At 40.3% G+C, this 18,339-nt stretch overlaps 1 protein-coding gene across 10 annotated transcripts in view; it reads left to right on the top strand.

Moving 5' to 3' along the window:
* CDIN1 (CDAN1 interacting nuclease 1) overlaps window positions 1–18,339 on the top strand; it is a 245,111-nt gene that overhangs the window by 26,645 nt on the left and 200,127 nt on the right. For 8 of the 10 annotated variants that reach the window (XM_075129735.1, XM_075129731.1, XM_048855816.2 and 5 more), the window contains exons 2-4: window positions 10,351–10,396; window positions 11,268–11,332; window positions 15,110–15,170. In XM_075129735.1, coding sequence (XP_074985836.1) covers window positions 10,351–10,396; window positions 11,268–11,332; window positions 15,110–15,170 — 172 coding nt within the window. The remainder of the gene's footprint in view (window positions 1–10,350; window positions 10,397–11,267; window positions 11,333–15,109; window positions 15,171–18,339) is intronic. The other 2 variants (XM_048855821.2, XM_048855818.2) reach the window with 1 other exon arrangement.

Below are 18,339 nucleotides of genomic sequence, written 5' to 3'. Positions count from 1 at the left end.
AGCTAGCACTTACCTAGTAGCACTTCATCCAATGATCTCAAAGCACTTCACTAAGTAGGTAAGTGTTAGAGCTGAGTGACCGGCATTCTACTGATATGAATAATTGCAAACAGTGAATTTTAACCTCAAATGCTAATGTTTGATTAAAATGAATTTCCGATTGTTCAGTTACAAAATTCAAAATTGCCACCTGGTTGATTAGTTAAATCAACTAGTCTGGGAACAGGAACAACGTGAATATATAACCGGTACGGGTCTATTTTGAAGATTAAACTGAAGATTTGCAACAGTGTTCACAAACTATTTTATATAGGAAAACATCATAAAGAAATTACTATATACCAAATGAGACTTGCTTATCTGCTTGCTATCTGCTTTTATGCTAGACTGTGACTTACAGTACATGTCCTATGCAGGAGAGTTTGAGAGAGAGAAATATCCTACTTGAACTCCTATAATGTTGACCCACTATGTGTGTGTGTTATGAAATCTGAAAAGGTTGCTTGGGTCTTCAAAAACAATAGCTTCTTGTTTTTTGTAAATGTGGTCTTGTTTGTTCGTTAAATGCTCAAACATCTCCTAAATGAACGTTTACCCTGTACTTTTGTGTTCTTAATGAAATGGAACATGCTTTTTTATAACATGAAAGTAACTTCTCTTGTAGATGGAAATGAATGTCTTCTGTTAAAACAAAATAAAAAAGACCATTTGAATGTTTTATTTTAGTCTGTTATACGTAGCACAAATCTTCTCTCCTCCCCCCCCGCCCCCCAAGTTTTATCATTGTTGTCCTATGATGCACTTTGCTTTTTGCTGGTTTCTTATGCATATGTTTGATGACTAATTATTGGTAGGGCCCTACCTAATTCACAGTCCATTTTGGTCAATTTCACGGTCATAGTATTTAAAAAACTGTAAATTTCATTATTTCAAGTATTTTAAATCTGAAATTTCACTGTGTTGTACCTATAGGGGCCCTGACCCAAAATGGTGTTTTGGGGGGTGTTGCAAGATTAGTGTAGGGAGGTCACAGTATTGCCACCCTTACTTCTGCACTGCGTCACTGCCATCAGAGCTGAGCAACTGGAGTTGCTGTCTAGGAGCCCAGTTCTAAAGAGAGTGTCGCCACCAACAGCAGTGTGATGCATGGTTTGGTATTGCCACCCTAACTTCTGTGCTGCTGCTTGTGGGGTTCTGCTTTCAGTGCTGGATGCCTGGCCAGCAGCCACTGCTTTCTGGCCACCCAATCCATGCTGAATTGGTGTTTTCCTTTATGTATCATGGTTAAATTCATAAAACATGAAGCTGAATTTTTGGCTTCACTGACTTAAGTGAAACACACATGGGGGAGAGGGGTGTAGGATGGATAGAGGCAGAATCAGTTTTAAAATCAGTCTCTCCAAGGGTAAGCTTGATTTATGCCCTGAGTGTGTACAGTTCCCAAAATCTGAAAAAATTAACCAAGGCTTGGTCTACACTGGGTGGGGGGATCGATCTAAGTTAAGCAACTTCAGCTACGTGAATACGGTGTCTTCACTGCGGTGAGTCAACAGCTGGTGCTCCCGTCGACTCCGCCTGCATCTCTCACTCCGGTGGAATACCGGAGTCGACGTGATAAAGACTAGATGTGATAAATCGACCCCTGCTGGATCGAATGCTGCCTGTTGATCCTGCAGGTAATGTAGACAAGCCCTGACAAAGTGTAAATTGTATATTCACTAAAATGCTGTGTGTGGTATACATTTAAAAATAAATATTACAAAGTGTAATCAATTTACTAGAAATTATCTGCAACTATTGGCCACATAGGTTCAAAGGGGTTTCTTTTTTTGTTTTGAAACCTGGCTGAATATAGTATTTAGCAAAAGACTAAGGCTCTGGCTACACTAGAAACCCTACAGTAGCCATTGTAAGCCGACAGGAGAGCTCTGCTGTTGGCTTAATTACTCCAGTCTCCGCGAGCGGCGGTAACTTTTTATTGTTTTATTTTTTTATTTTTAGCCCCAGCAATACACTATTACTAAATTATTTTTAATAAACCCTCTATATTTGCAAGATTGCAATAAGGGAGTTCAAGTTCTTAAATTCCTCAGCTGCATGTACAATTACTGATTTGTGTGGGCATGTATATGTGTTTGACAGTTTACATGCTTTTTGCCAGTGCAGCCACTGCATTCAACTTTGAAATCCTATATAGGAACATCAGAATAGGGACTAGAGTTTCAACTTCTGGAATTTTATTTACATCAGTTTGAGTGGTGATAATAAGAAAAGGAGTACTTGTGGCACCTTAAAGACTAACCAATTTATTTGAGCATGAGCTTTCGTGAGCTACAGCTCATGCTCAAATAAATTGGTTAGTCTTTAAGGTGCCACAAGTACTCCTTTTCTTTTTGCGAATACAGACTAACACGGCTGTTACTCTGAAAGTGGTGATAATGAGTCACTCTATTCCAGCAGAGTGGTCAGAGGATGAAACCCTCCAATCACTCTAATGTCCTGTGGAGACTCAGTGTCAACCCATGATTTCTATGTGTTCTCCTTTCCCCTCCGTCCACGTACATGTGTGAGTGCACACAGAGAAAACAAGCTGATTGTTGTGCTGCCATTACCACCTCACCAGTAGATTCCCCAAACCTTGTTGTTGAGCTCACAATATAAAGGGGCACAGTGCTGGCACAGTTAGTGTTATCTTATCTTCCATGGAAAAATCCCCAGCAGTGTGAGGAAAAAGGGATTACATTGTTAGATAGGGAAATTAAGTTAACTTCACAAGGTTCAAGAATTTGGGGAAAATCCAAACCAGGAGAATATTGCACCTCTTTTTGGAGGAGGTTGTGAAAGATGCAGGTTTTTAGGTGGTTGAGGGAATGGAAGTTTCTTGGCTGATACAACTGAAGTCTTGTGGTTTGTGTTGCATTGGTTTTATTGCAGTCAGTCCAATACAGTATACCAACTATTCAGTTACTGAAGATTTTTAAATTTTGTAGTGTCATGGTATGTTTTATATGAGCTGAGAAGACAGGAATCCAGAAGAATAGAGCCAGGCAAATCAAAATAAATAAATTGCAAACACAGAAATCAAGGACATCTGAGGAAACATCCGGACTATGGTTTGGAATAAAAATCTTAATGCTTATTATACCAGAAAGTACAGTAGTCAGAATAAAGACTGAGAGGGAACAAACAGGAAAGTACAGTACTTGGGATAACATGGATAGGAGGAAGGGAACTAGTAGAAGAAAATTGGGGATTAGGAGAGGAAGCAGGTCAATTAAAGACACTTACTCCTGGTCTACACTAGGAGTTGAGGTCGAATTTAGCAGTGTTAAATCGATTTAACCCTGCACCCGTCCACACGACTAAGCCCTTTTTTTTTTACTTAAAGGGCTCTTAAAATCGATTTCTTTACTCCACCCCCGACAAGAGGATTAGCGCTGAAATCGGGTCGAATTTGGGGTAGTGTGGATGCAATTCGATGGTACTGGCCTCTGGGAGCTATCCCAGAGTGCTCCATTGTGACTGCTCTGGACAGCACTCTCAACTCAGATGCACTGACCAGGTAGACAGGAAAAGGCCCATGAATTTTTGAATCTCATTTCCTGTTTGGCCAGCATAGCGAGCTGCGGGTGAGTGCAGAGCTCATCAGCAGAGGTGACCATGATGTAGTCCCAGAATCGCAAAAGAGCTCCAGCATGGACCTAACGGGAGGGACGGGATCTGATGGCTGTATGGGGAGAGGAATCCATGCTATCAGAACTCTGTTCCAGTTTTCAAAATGCCAAAACCTTTGTCAAAATCTCCCAAGGCATGAAGGACAGAGGCCATAACAGGGACCCGAAGCAGTGCCGCATGAAACTTAAAGAGCTGAGGCAAGCCTACCAGAAAACCAGAGAGGCAAATGGCCGCTCCGGGTCAGAGCCCCAAACATACCGCTTCTATGATGAGCTGCATGCCGTTTTAGAGGGTTCAGCCACCACTACCCCAACCATGTGCTTTGACTCTGTCAATGGAGAGGGAGGCAACACGGAAGCAGGTTTTGGGGATGAGGAAGATGATGAGGTTGTAGATAGCTCACAGCAAGCAAGCGGAGAAACTGGTTTTCTCAACAGCCAGGAACTGTTTCTCACCCTGGACCTGGAGCCAGTACTCCTCGAACCCATCCAAGGCTGCCTCCTGGACCCGCCCGGCGTAGAAGGGACCTCTGGTGAGTGTACCTTTTTAAATAGTATAAATGGTTTAAAAGTAGGCGTGTTTAATTATTAATTTGCGCTGGCATTCGCGGCCAGTATAGCTACTGGAAAAGTCTGTTAATGTGTCTGGGGATGGAGCGGAAATCCTCCAGGGACATCTCCATGAAGCTCTCCTGGATGTACTCCCAAAGCCTTAGCAAAAGGTTTCTGGGGAGGGCAGCCTTATTCCGTCCTCCATGGTAGGACACTTTACCATGGCAGGCCAGCAGCAAGTAGTCTGGAATCATTGCATAACAAAGCATGGCAGTATATGTTTGCTGGTGTTCAAACATCTGTTCTTTATCTCTCTGTGTTATCCTCAGGAGAGTGATATCATTCATGGTCACCTAGTTGAAATAGGGTGCTTTTTTTAAGGGGACATTCAGAGGTGCCTGTTTCTGCTGGGCTGTTTGCCTGTGGCTGAACAGAAATGTTCCTGCTGTTAGCCATGTGGTGGGGTGAGGGGTTAGCCACGCGGTGGGGGAAGGCAAAATGCAACCTTGTAACGAAAGCACATGTGCTTTGTATGTAATGTTAACAGCAAGGTTTACTGTGAAAGAGTGTATCCATTGTTCTATAAAATGTGTCTTATTAAATATCACTGTCCCTTTTTTTTTCCTCCACCAGCTGCATGTGTTTAAATGATCACAGGATCTTCTCCTTCCCAGAGGCTAGTGAAGATTAGAAGGCGAGAAAAAAAAGCACTCGCGATGAAATGTTCTCTGACCTTATGCTGTCCTCCCACACTGACAGAGCAGAGACGGATGCACGGAGGCAGACAATGTCAGAGTGCAGGAAAGCACAAAATGAACGTGAGGAGAGGTGGCGGGCTGAAGATGATAGGTGGCGGCAGCGTGATCAGAAGAGGCAGAATTCAATGCTGAGGCTGCTGGAGGATCAAACTAATATACTCCAGCGTATGGTTGAGCTGCAGGAAAGGCAGCTGGAGCACAGACTGTCGCTACAGCCCCTGTGTAATCAATCGCCCTCCTCCCCAAATTCCATAGCCTCCTTACCCAGACGCCCAAGAAAGCGGTTGGGGGGCCTCCGGCCACCCAGCCACTCCACCCCAGAGGATTGCCCAAAAAACAGAAGGCTGGCATTCCATAAGTTTTAAAGTGCTGTATGGCCTTGTCCTTCCCTCCTCCACCACCCCTCCCAGGCTACCTTGGCAGTTATCCACCTATTTGTGTGATAAATTAATAAAGAACGCATGAATGTGAAGCAACAATGACTTTATTGCTTCCGTAAGCGGTGATCAAAGGGGGGGGGGGGTGAGCTTGCATGGAAGTAGAGTGAACCAAGGGTGGGGAGTTTCATCAAGGAAAAACAAACAGAACTTTCACACCATAGCCTGGCCAGTCATGAAACCGGTTTTCAAAGCTTCTCTGATGCACAGCGCGCCCTCCTGTGCTCTTGTAACCACCCTGGTGTGTGGCTGCACATAACCAGTGGCCAGGCTATTTGCCTCAACCTCCCACCCCACCATAAATGTCTCCCCCTTACTCTCACAGATATTGTGGAGCGCAGAGCAAGCAGTAATAACAATGGGAACATTGATTTTGCGAGTCAGTAAACTGCACCAGCGTGCTTTTAAACGTCCAAATGCACATTCTACCACCATTCTGCACTTGCTCAGCCTGTAGTTGAACAGCTCCTGACTACTGTCCAGGCTGCCTGTGTATGGCTTCATGAGCCATGGCATTAGGCTGGGTCCCCAAGGATAACTATAGGCATTTCAACATCCCCAATGGTTATTTTCTGGTCTGGGAAGAAAGTCCCTTCTTGTAGCTTTTGAAACAGATCAGAGTTCCTGAAGATGCGAGCGTCATGAACCTTTCCCGGTCATCCCACGCTGATGTTGGTGAAACGTCCCTTGTGATCCACCAGTGCTTGCAGCACTATTGAAAAGTACCCCTTGCGGTTTATGTACTCGCTGGCTTGGTGCTCCGGTACCAAGATAGGGATATGGGTTCCCTCTGTGGCCCCACCACAGCTGGGGAATCCCATTGCAGCAAAGCCATTCGCTATGACTTGCACATTTCCCAGACTCACTGCCCTTCATATCAGCAGATCTTTGATTGCGTGGGCTACTTACATCACAGCAGCCCCCACAGTAGATTTGCCCACTCCAAAGTGATTCCAGAATGACCGGTAGCTGTTTGGCATTGCAAGGTTCCACAGGGCTATTGCCACTCACTTCTCAACTGTGAGGGCTGCTCTCATCTTGGGATTCTGGTGCTGCAGGGCAGGGGAAAGCAAGTCACAAAGTTCCATGAAAGTGCCCTTACACATGCGAACGTTTCACAGTCACTGGGAATCGTCCCAGACCTGCAACACTATGTGGTTCCACGAATCTGTGCTTGTTTCCCGGGCCCAGAATCTGCTAATGGGGCAGGACTGAACCTGCCCCATTAGCACCATGATGCCCACATTGCCAGGGCTCGTGCTTTGAGAGAAGTCTGTGTCTATGTCCTCATCGCTCTCGTCACTGCGCTGAATTTGCCTACTCACCCGGTTTTGCTTTGGCAGGTTCTGGTGCTGCATATACTGCTGGAAAATGCGCGTGGTGTTTAATGTGCTCCTGATTGCCAAAGTGATCTGAGTGGGCTCCATGCTTGCCGTGGTATGGCGTCTGCACGGAAAAAAGGCGCGGAATGATTCTCTGCCGTAGCTTTGAAGGAGGGGGGGATGACTGATGACATGGCTTACAGGGTTGGCTTACAGGGAATTAAAATCAACAAAGGGGGTGGCTGTATATCAAGAAGAAACAAAAACAACTGTCACACGGAATGGCCCCCTCAAGGATTGAACTCAAAACCCTGGGTTTAGCAGGCCAATGTTCAACCCATTGAGCTATCCCTCCTCCCCAGTAGTCCAGGACTGAATCTCCATTAAACTTTTCAAAGTGCCCCTGACAGACCTCACCAAAATGATTGTCGGCCATTGATTTCACGGAGGGAGGGGGGAGCAAATTAATACAAAACAAATCTGGTCTATTTCTTGTTTTGATCCACTCCATCTATCTTTTACATCTTTGGCTGGCAGCAGACCATGCAATAGGACTGCTAGCCATCCTCATCTCCTGGCTGCTTGCCAGAAGACGGTGCAATACGACTGCCGGCAGGACTAAAGAGAATGACCTGGTCGAGTTACTCCTATTTCAGTCCCTGTGCCCATATCTGCCCAGGCGCTCCTGACCGACCTTACCGAGGCAGCCAAGAGCACCTAGGACATGATGACGATGGTTATCAGGCTTATTGCACCATCTGCTGCCACAAGGCAATGAGCTGCTGCTGTGTAGCAATGCAGTACCGCATCTGCCAGCACCCAGGAGACGTTCAGTGACAGTGAGCTGAGCGGGCTCCATGCTTGCCGTGGTATGGCATCTGCACAGGTAACCCAGGAAAAAAGGCGCAAAACGATTGTCTGCTGTTGCTTTCACGGAGGGAGTGAGGGAGGGCCTGACGACGTGTACCCAGAACCATCCACGACAATGTTTTTGCCCCATTAGGCATTGGGATCTCAACCCAGAATTCCAATGGGCGTCAGAGACTGCAGGATCTGTGGGATAGCTACCCACAGTGCAACGCTCCGGAAGTCGACGCTAGCGTTGGTACTGTGGAAGCACTCCGCCGAGTTAATGCACTTAGAGCATATTGTGTGGGGACACACACAATCGATTATATAAAAACGATTTCTAAAAAAAGACTTCTATAAATTCGACCTAATTTCATAGTGTAGACATACCCTAAGAGATGTAGAATGTAATCAGAACTAATCAAAGAGAAATCTTATGTTGAGCATGCAATCAAGAAAAGCAAGGAGAAACAATTCTCTTATTTAAATTGTGTGACAGATACTTTTTTTTTTTTTAAGAAAAATAAATAATGGATCATAAAGTTCAGCTCTTGTAATATGTTGGGGGGTTAATAAAATCATGATTTTATTTTAATAAGATGTTGAAGCTGATTTAAGGTTTCTGCCTACAATGTTTTGAAATAATTTGTGGCGATGAGGCTTCCTGTTCCATCTGTTATATTAGTCTTTACTGCTTTTAATTTATGTACATATCCTCCATACTGTAGAAACATGAATGACTTGTCACTTTAGCCTCTTTGTTTAAAGAAAAATAGGATTTATCAGCTTAAAATTTTAAAGAGAAATCTTTACTCCTTGTCTTCCCTCCCAATCTTTCCTTTTCTCTGTCATGGTAGACAACACAACTATCCTCCCTTTCACTCACAGCCTCCCCTGGCCCATAATCTGTGTGTCATGTTGGACTCCACAAACTTTAGCTCTGCACATCCAGATGGTGCCCAAATCTTGCTGCTGCTGCTTCCTTCATAACATGCTTGAGATCCCTGCTTCAACATTTCTGTATGTCTACACCATCAAAAGTCTTGTGCAGGCCATCATCATCTCCCATCTTGACTACTGCAAACTCCTCATAGATCTTTCTGAGACCGCTCTCATCTCCTTCATATCCATTCAAATCGTTGCTGCTAAATTCATCATCCTTGCCTGTTGTTCTAACCATATCCACAAACCAGTCTCCTAGCAACATGACACTCTGATCCTGTTTGGACCTTATAGGCTCTGCCTTAATATAAAGAGTAATAAGTTAAATTTGAAATTTTCATATGCATTTATTTGCATCATTTGACGTCTTGTAACTGTTATTTTTTTCTATAATTCTATTCAGTAGTATTCTGTAAATCTGTATATTAGACTAATATCCATCTACAATTCTAATACTAACATATACTTATATGACTGGGGCAGGTAGAGGAACGATGATCTTGTAGTAAAAGCCGGGAGATCTGGACTTTACTCCTAGTTCTACCTCACACTTGGTGTGAATTTTAGACACACCATTTAATCTCTCTGTGCCTCAGTTCTCCATCTATAAAATGGTGATAATACTTCATTATCTTTAGCTGTTCGTGAGGCATTTAAATACTACCATAGTAGGGCTATGTAAGTATCTAAATAGAGCATTTAAGTTTGTAGCATGTTAGGGTCAGCAATGCAAAACACAGTAGCAAGACAGACATAATGCTATTGTTAAATTCTTGTGTAGTGAACTGTATGAATGAGCTGATAGAGGAATATGATTTCAGTCTTTGTTCCTGAATATCAGAACAATCTAAGATATGTCTTAATAGATGCATTCATGAAAGGAAAACTGTTAATTATTCATATTGCTTTGCTGTACTATAAAATTCGATTTATTGAAACTGTAATTTGTTCAAGTTGCATCTGGTAGGAAAATATATCAGAAGTAATTAATTGTATTCAAGATGTGATGAGCTGGATATATCCACAGAGGACAATTGAAGACTGTAGCAGTGTGGTATTGATTTGCCTTTTAGAGGAAAAAATCTTGTCCCATTTCTAAATGTTAACAATTCTGAGGGAAAAATTCCCACTTGGGAAGAATGTTTTCCAGGTTGCTTCATTGCCAGGTGTTTGACATTGAGTGGCGCCTTAGATGAATGAAGCTTATGGCAGCCTTTGGAAATGACCGACTCCAGGGAATCTCGGCTTCCTGCTGTGAAAGTTTCTATTTTCAAAGCACATCAGTTTCAGTGGGAATGTTCCAGTAGTCCCATATGCTACTTCTGACAGAGAGCTAAGTTTCTGTCCTGAATTTGAGACAGCTACTGAAGAGGTTCCCTTGCTGCTAACAAAATGAATTTCAATATGTTGCCAATGAACAAGCGGCATGTTCCCAACTGCTAATGGAATTTAACTCCATCAATTATTTATGGAAATTTTGCTTTGTTTTCGTTCTTCCCCTCCCTTTTAACTCCACTACATGCTACTGATATGACTTTGTGGGTTCTGAAGCTGAAAAAGAATCACCAAAACAATGTTAGTTTGCTTTGAAATTCTTGCTATATTTTTTTTTCTCCCCTCCCTCATACTCTTTCTCTCCTTGACCTAGCAGCAGGAAGCCTTTGTCTGAGGTGTTCATCTGGAACAACTTTTCCACACTTGTTTTCATGTTCTGTTAGATTACAGGGCAGCAGGCCTACCTTTGAAGCTCCCTTCTCTTTTGTTTCTTTGCAGTGCACTCCAGTAATTAACTTTGTCCTTCTTTTATTTGTTCCAGTCAATCGCAGTCCACTCTGCTGAGCATCTTCTCCCAGGAGTACCAGGTTAGAAGTTTTCTCCTTTGTGAGGGTTGACAGGTGCCTAATTGAATGATGAATGTCCCTTTATTTCTTTGTAATTGAACTGCCAGCTTTCTGATTGGTTTGGAGGATGTTCCCTTTTCCACATCAAGCACCGCCTGAGTCTCAGTGGATGGCTGCCAAGCCTACCCATCCATCTGTCTAATAACATCTAGCCTTTGCTTATTTGGTGGACCTGTAATAAATTATGCTAAACCATTATTATTCTGACAATAATAATTTCCCTGTGTTGCGTGGTTCCATGTGCTAAATGTTTGCTGACTTGCACTGTCAGTGCTGCTTTCCATTGCTGACAGAGATGATGATAAATGACCATTGCCGGAGTGGCAGAAGGCAAGAGAGGCAGAAAATGGAGTCATTTATCATGAGATGACAGGTGTCAGTCAAGTGGCAAGTCTCTGTGGAATTACTTTTTGTGGTTTTTCAAATAAGTTGTTTTTAAGCAATGCTCTTCCTGGTTAAAAATGGCAATTGAATTGTAAAACTAGAGTGCAGAGGACTTAGATGGAATTGAATTGAGGGAAAATTAATACAAAGGTTGAAAGAGAGAACAAGTTTTTCTTTGCCCTTTGCAACCCTCAACAAACTTATTTAGATTCAATTACTATGACCTTACTGGCTTTTACATATATGGTACATTGCAGTATAGTCTGAAGACATTCTATTCAATAGATAGATGAAAAGCCATTTCTATATAGAATTCTCAAAATATAATTCAGTTTTCCTTATAAGCTGAATACGGTGGCCAAAAAGCATGCACTCAGACATTCATGCTTCATATGTCCGATGTGATACATCATAAAAGTCTCTGGTTTTGTTTTTTCTTTCTTCTCAGAAACAAATCAAAAGAACACATGCAAAGCATCACACTGCTGAGGCTATTGAAACTTACTACCAAAGGTATGACCTACCTTCCCATCCCATTAGAAGGTATTGTAGTACCTACTAATTGCAATTATTATTGAGTAAATCTGATTATTCAGCTAATTTCATATAAAAATAAATTAACAAATTGGAATCAGGATGGTGGAAGTACCCCAAAATCATTTTAGTGAAAGATTCTTGAGTCAGAATTCTTCTCTTCAGTTTTAGCAGCAGAATTTCTAGGCTTAAAGACAAGATGACAAGATTATATCTCTTGGAGCACGTGTGTTAGTGTTATGTATTGCCTTATACTGAAAGCTATAAGATTTACGTGCCACGGTTGATATTGTAAATTATATTGCTGAGAGAAAACTACCCAAATTGAGGGGGCCTGCTCAGTTACAAATGTGTGTGTTGTTTAAGCTACAGACATTTTTTATTATGTAAAAAATTGCATATTAAATTTAATGTATTTACCAATATAACATAAACAGGAGTAAACTAAAAGTTAAAACCACATGAATGTCAGCAACACCTTTTAAGAAGGAGTGAAAACCTTTGTCATTTTACAAAATAATTTTACAATTGTATGCATCTTGAGTTAATAAATAGTAATTGCTAACACCTTATAGTTTGTCTTAGTTCTACTGACTTTTCTTTAGACATCTCAATGACATAATTGGGGCATACTGATAACTGGTAGTAATATTTTAATTGTATATCTCTGTGTAGACTGACATATCTGAAGAGCTTTCATGGCAAGTGAGATTGTGATTATAGGTGTCTGGTATTATGCTTTAATATTATCTTTATGAATGAGGAAAATAAACAAAAAGCTTTCATTTATAAACAATTAGCTAGTCTCAATGTTTCTGCAAAGTCACATATTTAGAACTAAGGACAACCTCGTAATATTAGACATGAAGGAAGAAAATCTAACACACCATATTTTGTTATTTTCTTTTGAAAAATAGTTGCACTGCCTTATCATATTACATTGGTCACATTTTGCCTTTCCCAGTTTTGATTCTTGAGGAAGGATATTTGTTAAAAATCTTTCAAAATCACACTATTACTACATAATATTGTTTCTAATTAATTTTCCACTAGTACAGTTTCAATAAATAACAATACATTAACTGTGACTGTTTCAACATGTTCTTAGAAGTGTTAGTTATTAGAGCACTTGAACCACTTTTTGTGATAAATGTGTCTCCAGATCACCCAGTGTAGTGTTTGTCTATTTTTATTAGAAGTGTCTTGGAGCAGGAAACATGGAACCAAACCTTGCTTGCCTTGTATGCAGCAGTAGTTGCATTGGTGTCAGTAAGGCAGTTGGTGTGAGTAAAGTCTGCTTTCATTTGGCCCCATATCTTCCTCATGTTTTGTACAGTCTCAAGTATGATGGTAGTGCATAACAAATTCACATGTATGAAGCTTAATGGTAGTGGAAATGATGTAAAAAAATGTTTTCTCCCATTATTTTGTTTTGTATTTTATGCATCTGAGTTAAATTACCATTACTCACCAAGCTGTTTTAGTAGAATTATTAATCTACTAATTTAATAGATTCCATGTGGATATTTTGGGCTAAGGAAGGAAAGATTTGTCTGACTGAGATAGTTTGCATACTTGGCAGAATAATTTAAATGAGGGTGCACATATTACACTTTTTTAATGTAAGATTTGAAGAAACTTTTATCTCAGTATAGTGTTTTTTAATGCTCCACAGTTACTATAATACCGAAGTGCCATGTACAAAAATCAATTAGCACGATTTTCATCCCAAAGGACCTTAATTTCAATGTTGTTGTAGTTTGTGGTGGCTTTCTTCTATGAGATGTTCTTGCTTTGTCTCAAGAAAGACATGAACAATCATTCTGCATCCTTGTGTGGGGGGAAGGCTTGTCTGAACTTCAGCTTTTTCTTTTTATAAATAATACATTATGTAAATTACAGGGGCAAATTGCTTCTTCCTGCAATAGGGTGAATATCTGCCTGCCAACTAGGAGGGAACTGGGAGAAGCAACCAGGATTGACATCTGCCAACGATGTGGTTGAGGTTTAAGAGGAGTAGGCTTGGTGTTGGAAGACAAATTTGCCACGGTTTACCCTTGTAGCATGGCAGACTGCTCTGTAATAATCATTGGTTCCCATTGATGGAATGCTACTAGTGCTGGTTGCTTGGAATAGTGGTGCTGCTGGGAACAGGTAATAGTGCTGCTGAGTGTAGATGTTGATTTGTGCTCAACTCCGTGCACCCTGACGTAATCTTGGAGGTGGGCAAAATTGGAGGCTGTTTACCAGAAAGACCAGGATGCTTTTCAGCATCATGAAGCCGTCCACCTCAGCACAGTGTGTATCTTCAAGACAGGAAGTCACTAAGTTCATAATAAAGTACACACCAGGGCTGGAGATGCTTTTGGCCTGTAATAGAGTAAAGAAAGTAGCTACTGCTGACATACCAGGTAGGTATGAAGTTATAGGATGTCAGTGTTCAGTGAGTGCTACTGAGCTAAAAATTTGAGAACTCTTGTTTGTTTCACCAAAACAAGTTATATGTGTTCATCTGTTTACTGGGGAATTTTTAAGTAGTTGTTCATGCAACTGAAAATGTTTTTCCATAAGATGATCTTCTGTCTTTCCAGTCATGAATCAACCTCAAAATACTTCACAAATGCTAAAACTCACAATACCCCTGTGAGGAGTTGTAGGTAAATCCTGTTATACCCATTTCACAGATGGTTAAACTGAGGCATAAATACATTTTGACCCATTCATAGCAAGCTATTATTGGAGTCGGCAACAAATCTCAGACTTCCTGACTTTGTCATTGTCCAACCACTAGAAACCACTTTTCTGCTTTTCCTGGACATAGATTTTCTTTATTTCATTTGATTGATTGATTGATTGATTTACCAGTATGGGAGGTTCTGGCAGTTTATCCAACTAGTTTTAGATGTTGTGTGAGAGACAGTTGTCAAAAAAATGATCTTCTGAAGAGGTTGCATACTACTTTGCTTTTTATGACACTTCTCCCACTCCCATCCTTTAAAGTGTAGCCACTAAGCGCCATTTGGCCTGCTCACAACTGCCAGTGACACAATTCCTTCCCACCAAATCCTGAAGGAGTCCTCTCGGCACTACTGCAATATAAACACCAAACAGTAATGATAGTAAGGAGGCAAAAAGGCAGTCTAGTCAGCGTGTGGGGGTGGTCAGAAACTTCACCACCCAAACATACAGTCCTGACCATAAAATGTCTTTTTCTTTTCCTTTTGTAGCATTCATTTTATATTGTTAAATCTAAATACAGAAAGTGTACATCACAGCTGAGACTGCTGCCTAACTGGTAAAATCGGTAGTTACATTTGCATATTTTTGTCCACATGCACAGTAGCTACATCATGATGCATACCTATGCATCTGAAGATAGTGTCGAGCCCCAAATCTTCTTTGTGGATAGTAGAGATTTCTTGTGTTATGCATGTTTTAATAATACAGATATAATTTGTTTATATGGCGTTCAGCCAAAAATACAATTTTGAAAGATGATTTTCTTGGCTTACTTATTTTATTTTTAATAAGTACTTAACTGAGATTGATATATCTTACACATCTGCAGGACTGAACTCTGGAAAGTTAATGATAGGGAATCTTTTAGAAATAAGTATTTTAAACAATCAAACTAGTGTTTTCTAGCCAGGCTGTGTGTGGCATTTGCCCAAGAGAAAGAAATACACAGGGGACACTAGCATGTCGAAGATGGCCTTTTCTCGCCACTGCAGATTTACCTGGCTTTGTCTTGTCTAGGTACCTGAGTGGGGTGATGAAAAATGCAGCTGCCCCTGTACTACTGGAGCTAGCCAATGAGGTAATCATTTTTTTAAATCTTCCTGTGTAAAACCTAAGGGGCATATCTATAGTGACTTTACTTAGGAATGTAATTAACCTAAAAAAATGGTTTCAAGGCACATTAGACATATGAAATTGTTCCCAAGTCTGTTAGAACTTCCAATAATTGGACAAAGAGCCCCATTTATTAATAAATCAGTTAATGTAATTAGTCTCTAACTTCAAGGCAAATCTGTAAGAGGCTTCTGGAATTTTTATTTTGTTGAAAATTTTAGAGAAACTGAGTAAAATAAGTGCTGTTTAACATCCTGGTTTATTTTTAAAATAAACATGTTGATTAAAGACATATAGACTACTATCATGATTAGAGGTTCTTGTTTAAACTCTCTCCTCCGTTCCCCCACCCCTCCAAATCTGTGATTTTATAGTTAAGGGTTAAAAGCAATTCATTTCCTTGACTCTTTTATTTCCATTTATACAAGTTAGTGGAATGGCTAAGGAAGACAGATTAATATAAAGCAATTAAGCAAATTAAACCCTCAATATATCAATATCTTAGAAAACTTTGTGTACCAGAAGTTCGGTACACTTCCTACTTTAACGAGACAGTAACTAATGTATTGATATTGTTTGGTAACTATGGTATGAATCTGTTTGGGAAATGAGTTGTTTGCATTAAAAAAGTGTGTTCCGATAGTTACTTTGAATGAAGATATAAAAAGTTTATAATAGTAGTAATTGAGCCTACTAGAAAAAATGAAATATCAAGCCCTTAAACCCCCCTTGAATTACAATTTTTGGTTGTGCCCCTCATCCCAGACAAAAATAGGCACATGCAAAAGTATGCATGATAGGTTTATGAGTAGGCTAACAGAGACCTTAGCACAGCTTTAATTAAATTACCTACCCTGTAAGTTTCAAATGCACAGATACCAATGGCACAGCCAAGTCTTCCTCACCAGTGTGCTGCTTCTACCTTGCAGTCAGGCTTCACCGCTAGGGCAGGGCCAGTATCTGGCCCTCTCCCTTCAGATTTTCAGGGTTGGGGAAGGTATGTGCGACTATTTCTGGGGGTGGAGCCAATGCTGGGTGTGGAGGCTGCCAGGAGCAGAAATTGTTGCGGCTGCAGCAGATGTTAACAATGACCCACAGGCTGGTTGGCCTGCTGAGGGAGTCAGGGGGTGAAGGTGGCACTCCCTCCCTACCTCCTCTGGGGGCTGGCCGAAACCTGCTCTGTGGGGCTGCCACAAGCCACCTGGCATCGCCGTTTCCCCCCCCCCCCCCCCGCAAATGTTTCTCCATGCCCCACAGTTTGAGGCACCTCTGCCTTAAACTCTGAAATATTTATTTACAATAATAACAACAATATAATACCTATTTGACTTGGAACTGCTTGTGGCACTCTCAAAGGGATAGAATGAAATGTATGCTGCTTTTGTGTTGCACTTTAATAGGAAACATAGGAGTAAGGCAGAAAATGAGTGTTTGCATTAAAAATGATGTGACACTATGAACATTAAGTGTTGCAATAGCAGCAAGTTCTACATGTTATATTAGCAAGAAAGGATGGCTTCTCTTTCAGTTTCAGTCTCTTGTACATTGCTGCAGTCAGCAAATGAGCCATTACCTATCAGTTACTAGAAGGTTTAAATGGTCTATGAAGTGTCTACACACCCTGATGATACAGTTAACATATAATAGGGGATTTACCTCATATTATTGGCAAAGCATGCCTTTTTGCTATTTTTGAAAGCCGACTTTAAATGTATTCTGTCCTATTTGAATAAAGAAATAATTGTTTAGTAAGAATTCTTGGTAAATTAACTGGGTTTGCTATATTGCATGAGAACTATCACAAAAGAGCACCTCATCAGAGCAAAGTAATACAGTATTAGTACTCTTAATTTTATATATTTTGTTTTCATTTCTTCTTCTACCCATGATATTCCCATTCACTTAGATATGATGAATATAATTTCTGATCTAGAAACGATACTTTAGCAATACTGTACTAAGGCACCTTTGCAATTCAGATCATTTTTTTTCTTTAGGTAAGAAATAAATAAAAAATTATGGAGAAAGGGAAGTTATTTAAAGAATTTATTTGTTGTTGGCTGTACAGTAAGGTGCATAAGAAAGGGAGTGTTTTCTGCTGGGTGGGTTTTTTTTGTTTTGTGTGTGTGTGTGTGTGTGACTGCTGCCTAATGCATTTGGGAGATGTGGCAATAACCAGCACCATACTACAGCTTCCAAACAATCAAGCTGCCATTTTTATGTGATAGTTAATATTTAAATGACATACTCCTGCATCTGCTGACAATTGATGTAATGATAATACTTTATGAGTCAATATATATTTAATCAGTGGAAACTGTAAAAATTGATGAGAAATATATTACATAGGTACATTACAGTATATAGCAGCTCTGGTGAATAAGAACAGTTCCATATTATTTTTTTGAGGATCTGTAAGGCTCTTTTTAAATTTTTTAAATTATGTGCAGACATCTTTACATTGTACATGTACTGGAACAATGCTACATTTAAAAAAAAATTAAAATCTCATTTTTGTTAGGAATGATAAAATTAGTCATACTGGTCTCTACATACAAATATTTTCAAGTGAGATTTGAAGCACTATGAATTTTACTTACATGCTAAATTCTGACATGGAGCATGATGGCCCTATTTCAGAGTAAGATGGACACATGATTAATATGAAAATTAGGGAGATGCAAGTACCTGAACTAATAAGGTAGTCCTTATTCAGGCTGGACTACCTTCAGTAATTTCACCATTTTTCATGTGTCAGCTCTGATGTGGGTTACTGGAAATAAGCAGCCCTGTGGAAGCATATCTTTCTACTTGGGGAGTTTAAGGACATCCAAGTACATACATATTTGAAAAAAACTGTATGTACAAATGAAACCAGCCTTTTTGTCTAGTTACTAAATCAAGATAAAATTTTTGTATGAATACTGGGCTTGAAAACCTGTCAAGAAAAATTCATTATGATAATATATGAGTAAGGTTTGCTGTCTTATGGTTAAATAAAAAAACTTGATTCGCTCAAGTAATGTTGTAATGCTGTCTAAAAACTGTTATTTCACCATGCGTTTTCCAAAAGTACAAGAACCATTAAAACAGAGTAATAGCTGCTTACAAAAAGATATCCTAAATAAATTTGA

This window comes from Caretta caretta, chromosome 6 (genome assembly GCF_965140235.1).
Source record: "Caretta caretta isolate rCarCar2 chromosome 6, rCarCar1.hap1, whole genome shotgun sequence".
Taxonomy (NCBI): Eukaryota; Metazoa; Chordata; order Testudines; family Cheloniidae; genus Caretta; species Caretta caretta.
Note: the sequence above shows the minus strand (reverse complement) of the source record. Positions and strands in the feature narration are given on the sequence as shown.